The following is an 8,355-nucleotide window of genomic DNA, read 5'->3' as shown; positions in this document are numbered from 1 at the left end:
GGCAGGTTGTTTGATCTCTCTAAGCTTCTCTTTCCAGTTCTGATCATTTTTCATACTTCATCGACGGCACATAACAACAACAACATCTGGTTATTGTCAGGATTTTGTGAAAAACAAAAATGAACAAAAAAATCCCCCAAAATAACCCCAACAACAACAACAAAAAAAAAAAAAACAAACCCCAAAACCAAAATGAAAATACTCTTCACATAATGCCTACACCATAGCACCCATTCAAAAATTTGCGACTAGGAAAAGAACTTCATCTCAAAAGAACTTCATCTCACATATTTTAAGCATGTTGTTAGGAGGGTCTTGTCCTTGGCAAAGGACATGATGCTTGGAAAGGTGAAGGGTCCAAGAAGGAGGGAAAGATCCTTGGTGAAATGATAGTGACTGTAACAATTGCTAAAACATTGAAGAGATGGTGAGGAGGGCACAAAATCCATTGTTCAGAGGTGCCATGTCTTTAAGGCACCTACCAACAACAGCACTACACTTGTTCTCGGAGTGTGAAGTATGCTGCTGTGCCTATCCCCATAATTAAGCACTATCAAGGCAGCTGGCAACGAAACTTTTCTCTAACACCTATCAGTGATTTTGGAGACAGGAGATTGAAGAATAAGGTCTCTTTCCGGCCCTGAAGCCATAATGTTTGGTTTAGTGTCTGTTGATAAATGTCCTGAAAGCCATTCTCCAGGACAAAGCGACGCACACCCGGCCGCTCACCGGCGTCTTTTCTGGGTCACCAGGAAGACCGCCTCTCGATGCAATCCGGTCTCCTCCCATACCCACAATGCACCTTGGGTTCCATCTAGGTGGTGTCTGTGTCACGTGATGCTGGGCCGCGGGCACTTACGTTTGGCGCCTGCGCAGATTGCAGTTCCAGCTATTTTTCTCCGTGGCGTCGGCGGCGAGCGGAAGTTCTTGGGGCCGCCTGTTCCGTCTGTGTGTTCGAGTGGGCAAAATGGCGAAGATCGCCAAGACTCACGAAGGTAACCCATCTTCCTCTGCTTACGTGTCCTCTACAGTGCCAGCCTGCTAAAACTCTTTCTTCGGAGGTTTTTCTTCTGTCTGTCTGTTGTCTCTGTACGTGGCCCAGCCCTCGTTTCGGGCCCGCGTCGTCTCTTCAGCGTTAGCGGCGCAGGCCACTGCCCTGTGTAATGGCGTCCTGCTCATACACCCCCGACAGGCGCTTTGTTCCGTGTGCGGGTGTTGTTGCTTTCCCGTTGCTTCTCTCCTGTGACTCGAGAACCTAGTGTTAAAGGGCTAAAGAGGGTTCCGGGGCCAGGGATCGGGGAAGCGGGCGTGGGCTGCGACGGTCAGGGGCTCAAACCCGGATTCAGTTGTGTTTATTTACTAATGTTTTGTGAATCTGAGGGAAATGGTTCACTTCAGATGAGCAAGTGAGCACACGTAAGGCCTTGCGTACCTCGTTTATTGTAGCCCGGTCCATAGAGTGCTTATTGGTTAATACAGCCCAAGGCGTGGGAGGAACGTCTCGGGAAACTGTTGTTAGCATAAGTTAACACGAGAAAGTCACAGGCCCTAAAATAACTGCAACCATTTTTTGAGCAGCATTAAATTAAGATGAGGGAGCCTTCGTGGCCTAGTGGGTAAGGAGTTGCGCTGCCAAGCTCAAAGATAGGTAGTTCGAGTCCATCGTCTTTTCCGTGGGAGAAAAATGGACAGTCTCCTTGCGATCCTAGTGGGTAAGGAGTTGCACTGCCAAGCTCAAAGATAGGTAGTTCGAGTCCATCGTCTTTTCCGTGGGAGAAAAATGGACAGTCTCCTTGCGATTTCCAGCCTGTGAAAAGCCGCTGTTAGGAGTCGATTCCGACTTGACAGCAGTGAGTTGTTGAATTGCGATCAAGATTGGTTAAGTTGAGGCCCGTTACTCGCATCCTTCACTAATTTATGTGTTTTCGGTTGGTTACATGTTCGCTCTGGGTGTTGTTTGTTTGTTTGTTTTAAACGAAATTATTCGGGCATAAAATAATCCTCAATCACTTGTAGCATAATGTTCCTTTTTTTTGTGGCCACTGAGTATTGGAGGATCCTAGAAGAGAACAGAAGCATGTTAATATTGACGCTAGAAGCTTTGAAACGAAACCAAGAATATGTTGGAAATAGACTGAAATCTGTTAAGAGTATTAACAGCGAGGCCACAGATTCTAAGAATTTGGACTCCTTTTCAGAAGAGATGTAGCAGAGAAAGTTGGAAATGCGTTCCCAGATTTTTGATATAGAATCCCAAATTTTCACTGAACTCAATCAAGGCTTCCAAGAAAGAGTCACTTTTATTTCACTCTTCATTCAGTTTCTTTGCGCATGGTTTGGGCTTTGTCTGTGATAGGTAAGAACTAGTGATACGTTTGTCACAAATTTTAAAATCTAAAATGAAGAGGGACATTTCACTTATAAGGCCAGACAAACGCTTAAACAGAAGTACAAGTAAATGCTCTCTGGGAATCAGTGGAATAGGGTTATTATATTTAGGATTATTTCACAGAGGTGATTGTCCCTGGGCTCAAAAGATAAGTCAGTTTTCAAAAAGAGGAGAACTCTGAGTCTTAGAGAACATCTTGTAACAAAGTAGTGAGTGGTGAAAGGTAGTCAGCTGTGACATGAGAACTGTGTTTGGGATGAGATGTTGGATGGCATTGAGTAGTTGTGTGATCCTGAGAAACTGAAGCTCAGGTTTTTGTAGTTTCAGAAGCTTGCTAATGGATTGTTACAGACTTTAATATTCTTATTAGGCTTAGGTATATAGTATTGAACTATTTCATTAATCTGTAAGTGTTCTTGATCACCTTTTCGTTGATTGCCATTGAGTTGAGCACGACTCATAGTAAACTTATGAACAAGACGTTTGAAGCCCCTCTACTGTAACTATCGACATTTATCAAATGTCATAGAGTTTCCAGAGGCATGTTGTTTAGAAAGTGAATGCCTCTCCTGCTTTCAAAACCTGTCATAGAATGTTATTGGTGATGTACCTATTCAGCAGCTCTGAACCTTTCCCTGTCCTGAGCCAGTCTAACTAATTCTGATACACCATCCTCCATTGCCCCAGTTACTGTATCCATCTCATCCAGAACTCTCTCCCCTGTGCTGTCTGTCCACCCTTCCAAGCATAATGTCCTCCAAGGACTGATCTCTCCAGGCTGCATGCCCAAAGTAAGTGAGGCAGAGCTTTAAAATTCTAGCCTCCCAAGGAGAGACTTGGTTTCACCCTCTTGCAGACAGGCCTATTTGTTTTCTTGGCAGTCTATGGTATGTTCAAGAATCTTCTCAAGGACCACAACTCAAAGGCATTTCTTCTTTTTTCTGTTGTCCTTAGTCATTGTCCAACTCTGAAGCATGGCAAATAATTGCAAAGACCATGGTCTGGATTAGGTGTACCTTTGTATTTAGACTGACATCGTTGCTCTTCAGCACTTTGGAGAGGTCCATGACAGCAGATCTTCCCAGTGCAATTCGTCTTTTGATTTCCTGACTGCTGGTGTTTAGAGTGTTGATTTTGGATCTTAGCAAGCTGTAATTGTTAACAACCTCAATCTCTTCTCCATCTGATAAAGTCTGCTAATTGGCCCAGTGGTCAGAATCTTTGTCGTCTTGATGTTGAGCTTCAATTCATATTGAAGACTATAGTCCTTGACCTTTTGCAGCAAGTGTTTCAGGTCTTTTTCAGTTTCAGCAAGCAAGGTTCTGTCATCTGCTTATTGTAGATTGTTAATGAGTATTCCTCCAATCTTGATGCCACACTCCTTTTATAGCCCTGCTTCCTGAATAATCTGTTCTGCATGCAGATTGAAAAGTCCAAATGTCAGTCCAAATCCCATATGCCATTTTCAGAGAACGATTTTTGCTTGAGGCTGTACTGATGGAAGATCCTGGCCACAGAGCATCTGCTAATTTCTGTGACTTATTACTCTCAGTTTATATTGCTTACACAGTGTGGTAATTCCAAGGTCTGGACAGGTCTCTTCTAGATCTGATGCTGTGGCAGTGTTTAGATAGAAATCGCTCAAATATCAAATATCTTAAATAATTAGAAAATAAAAATTTTGCCATTCATACTCATTCAGCAGTAGATTATTCACTTGGACCATTTTGTGACTGATTATTTATTGGTATCCTCTTTGTAAGAGAACTTGTTCATGGAAACGTTAATAAAGTTCTGTCTTCTTTCTACTTTCCTGCATTTTAAGGAAAGCTAATAATATTTAAATACAGGGAGCTCTGGTGGCCTAGTGGCAAGAAGCTGCACTGCAATCCCAGAGGTATGTGGTTCAAATCCACTGGATGCTCTGCTGGAGAAGGAGGGGCATTTTCCTCCTGTACAAGTCAGATCCAGTTTGACGGTACACACACACACACACACACACACACACACACACACATAAAATAAAAAAAAATTAAAAAAAATAATATTTAAATACAAGCTAAAAGCCTCGGTAGCTACAAGATTGCAGTCTCTATTGGTCAGAATTGCTCTGTGGAGTTGTGCCTGTGTGAATGAACAGAATATAAAGAGTTAAAGCATTCTTTAACTTGCAAATGTCCTTTGTATGCACAACTGCCCATTTCTGTTCAGTATAGATAATAAATCTCCCTTACTGTTAAGGAATTGATTATGTAAGAGGCTAAACATCTACATATGATTAATTTTAAAATGAGACACAGAGTAGTAGTAACTGTTTAAACACACGTCCTTTCACACAATTCAGTTTATTGCCATCAAGTTGGATTGAGCTCATTGCTGACCTTCAGCAGCAGAGGCTGTAAATTGCATGAGAGGAGATTACCCATTTTCCCCACAGAGATGCAAGTGAATTTGAACCAGCTCAACTCCCTACTGACTAGTCCACCTACACATAGTGCTTACATATATTCTTGTTTTCTTCCTCCTGATGTGTCTTGGAAAACACCAGCCTTTCATGATCTATTTCGATTTTGACCTGTTAAGCTGTCTCTAATAACTTGGAGGAGAGAAGTATTAGCCTTAACTGTAATACCCAGTAGAAACCTTTATTACGTTATGAGAATATTCTTTTGTGTTCAAGTCTTATCTCATTTGATAGAAATGGTTTCATACAGAAACTATCTTGGTATGTCCAATACTTGTTGCACATGGATGCTTAACTATTGTTTATTAAGAGATTAATTTGTACTGCTACTGGACTTTCTTAGAGTTCATAGGAGTGCTCTTAAACTGACCTTTTATGAAACTAGGTTTGCTTGAATACTTTTTTTGGCTCAGATAGGTGGGAAGCAGGATTTAATATTCTGAACCTCTTCACCTGCTGGTTAGCATCAGATCATGGAAGGTTTTAAATGATGTAGGTTTGAGTTTGGCTTCCAGACATTTATACCATGCTCATTCTGTATGTAGTCAAAACTAAACGAACTCAGCTGTAACTGAAAGATGGCGGGTTTTAGTAAACTTAGTAATAGATCAGTTCTTGAAAACCTTGTGGAACTCAGTTCTACTCTGACACAGATGAGGTTATTTTTGTTTACTCAGGATGCTGGTTCTTCCCAGGTATTAAATTATTTCTTTGTTTTAGGGAAGTCTCTGCAGTGTGAAGAATGAACAGTCAGACTATTGAAGAGGAGCAGGACTTAGATTTGAACCTTGAAACCTTATTGTAATTTAAGAGTTTCATGAAACAACCTTTAGAATGTATACTAGTTTAATTTTTGTTTCAGAGTTCATAATACTCCTGCTTTTTAAAGATGATTATGTAATCTTTTGTTGTACATCTTTATTTTTAAATAACTGTATTAGTACTTTATATTTCAGTCTGTGTAATACTGTATTCAGACTGAAGTAGTTTATTGCTACATCTTTATGTGTGGTTCTTTTTAATAGGCTGTTGTTCATGCCTGTCCTTGTCAAATGAGTAACTTTTCCCCCTCTTCTCACATTCCTTTCAGATAGTCCTGTTAGGTTAGCTCTTAAATCTTTTTTAACCAACCTGTTTTCTTGTTTGTCTTTTAAAACTCAAGTCTATGTGGCTTATACTATGAAAAGAACTCTGTTTCAGTCAGATGTGATCTTTTGGACTTGCCTGCATTTTATTTTGTATGTTAGTAATTGTTAGATGCAGTCTTGTGTGACGCATAGTGACCCTGTGAACAACAGATCTGAACCCTGTCCTACCCCTTGCCATCTTGATATTTCTTGACACACTAGAGTTCATTGTGGCAGTCTCTGTGTCAGTCCCCCTGGATGAGGGTCTTCGTCTCCTTTGCCCTTTCACGCATAATGTCCCTCATCAAGGAATAGCCTCTTTTAGCAACATGTCCAAACTATTGCGACTAAGCTCTGTCATCTTTGCCTCCAAGGCTGTACCTCTGGCTGTACCTTTTCCAGGGCATTCTTGGTTGTGCTTTTGGCAGTCCAGATAGTCAGTACTCTTCTCCAGCACCACAGCTTAAAGACATCAGTTATATTCTCTGTCATCCTTATTCATTGTCCAGCTCTCAGATACAGATACATAGCAGGTGATTTGAATGAATTGTATAACTCTATACAATATCAGTTGTAGTGTAAAATAAATTCTATTGCATGAGTGTATACAATTATGAATGCATGTAAACTTGCTATACAGCAGTTTTTCAGATATTGCTAACTTTGACAGAGAGGGAAAACATAATCTCTCTGTATTGGAAGAAGAAAAATATGTCATCTCAGATCTTGTATATTGGCTTATGTTGCTGCTCTCCCTTGAAATAGATTTTTTGGGGCATGACAAAGCTAGAAAATAGAATTTTCCCGTAAATCATCACTTGGTGGAATGGTTAGAAGTGGCCTCATTTTGATATTCTGCATTTTGCTTAGAATTGGCTTTCCTTTGCTCAGAATAATTTGGTTTTAAAGACTTAGTGAAATTTGCTAGTAAAAATAGTTAAACTTGGTTAATGATTTTAAAAGATTCCTCCCCTTGTGGAATGAATTGTTCAGGAGTTGATTTACCAGGGCTTTATAATACTTCATAATACTGTAAACTAATTTTGGACTTGTTATCAGGAGTACCCAATTACTAGATAATGACAGCCTGCTTGGTAAAGCTGTTTAGATGCCATGGAGTGGATTACATTTTTTTTTTCAAGCCTTATCCATTACTATTTTATTAGGAGTATACTTTACCCTCCTTCAAGCATCTGAATACTATGAATCATCATTTACCATTTCAGACGGCGTATATGGCTCAACATTCTTCATAGCAACAGGATTTCACGGCCTTCACGTAATTATTGGCTCCACATTCTTAACCGTTTGTTTCTTCCGACAACTTAAATTCCACTTCCCATCTAATCACCACTTTGGATTTGAAGCTGCAGCCTGATATTGACATTTCGTTGACGTAGTTTGACTATTCCTATACGTATCAATTTATTGATGAGGATCTTACTCTTTTAGTATAACCAGTACAGCTGACTTCCAATCATCTAGTTTCAGAATACCCTGGCATCTGGTTCTTTCTTCAGGACCATCTCGTGGATTACATTTTAAAGCATCTCTTTGACCAGTCAGAACCTTAACCCTGTCCTGCTCCTTCCTTATGAGCTCTACCAGGCTTCTGCCCATTGTTACAGTCACTATGTCAGTCCTTCTCATTGAGGGTTGTCCTTTCTTTCTAGCTTTCCAAATATGGTAACTTGGAAAGAATTAAAAGATTGAGTGCCTCCTGATAACATGTATGTAAGTAAAAAAGAAAAGATTAGCTACAACAGTAGGCTGAAGTGCAGCAGAGATTGTGAGGTTGGTGCAGGACTAGACAGTTCTTTCATTCTTTTTGTATTACAGGGTTACTATGAGTTGTAGAAGGGGGCACTAGTGGCTTTATGGTAGACAGTTGTGCTACCAATCCAAAGGCATGTGGTTCTAATCAGTGAGCTGTTCCTTGGGAGAAAGATGGGCAGTCACCTCTTAAGCAGTTTATAGGCTCTGAAAACCAAGCAAGGGTCAGTTGGTTTTGACACAGAGATACGTCACAACATGAAGTGTTAAATGATGTATGTTGTTAGTTGTATTATTACACTTGGTATAATGGAATAAAACATTGCCCAGTCCTGTGCCATCTATCACTACAGTGTCTGTTGTGTTTAAAGCTATTGTTGAAATCACTTTGTCACTCTGTCTTGTTGGGGGTCTTCCTCTATTTTCATGACTCTTTGCTTTATAAAGAATGATGGTTTTTTTCCTGGGCCTAGGCCCTCCTGATAACATGCCTACAGTATGTGAAACATCTCATTATCCTCACACTTCAGAAGCTATACTTTGTTTTGGCCAAATGGTTGTTCTCCAGATTTCTTGGCACAACTTGGTGAGCACACCCAGGG

At 40.4% G+C, this 8,355-nt stretch overlaps 1 protein-coding gene across 3 annotated transcripts in view; it reads left to right on the top strand.

Moving 5' to 3' along the window:
- The first annotated feature begins 925 nt into the window (after positions 1 to 925).
- Positions 926 to 8,355, top strand: part of SF3B1 (splicing factor 3b, subunit 1, 155kDa) — a 46,124-nt gene continuing 38,694 nt past the window's right edge. For 2 of the 3 annotated variants that reach the window (XM_006903270.1, XM_006903272.1), the window contains exon 1: positions 926 to 995. In XM_006903270.1, coding sequence (XP_006903332.1) covers positions 968 to 995 — 28 coding nt within the window. In that variant the 5' untranslated portion in view covers positions 926 to 967. The remainder of the gene's footprint in view (positions 996 to 8,355) is intronic. The other variant, XM_006903271.1, reaches the window with a different exon arrangement.

Source organism: Elephantulus edwardii, unplaced genomic scaffold, assembly GCF_000299155.1.
Source record: "Elephantulus edwardii isolate Elephantulus edwardi_28Jun2011 unplaced genomic scaffold, EleEdw1.0 scaffold00552, whole genome shotgun sequence".
NCBI lineage: Eukaryota > Metazoa > Chordata > Mammalia > Macroscelidea > Macroscelididae > Elephantulus > Elephantulus edwardii.
Note: the sequence above shows the minus strand (reverse complement) of the source record. Positions and strands in the feature narration are given on the sequence as shown.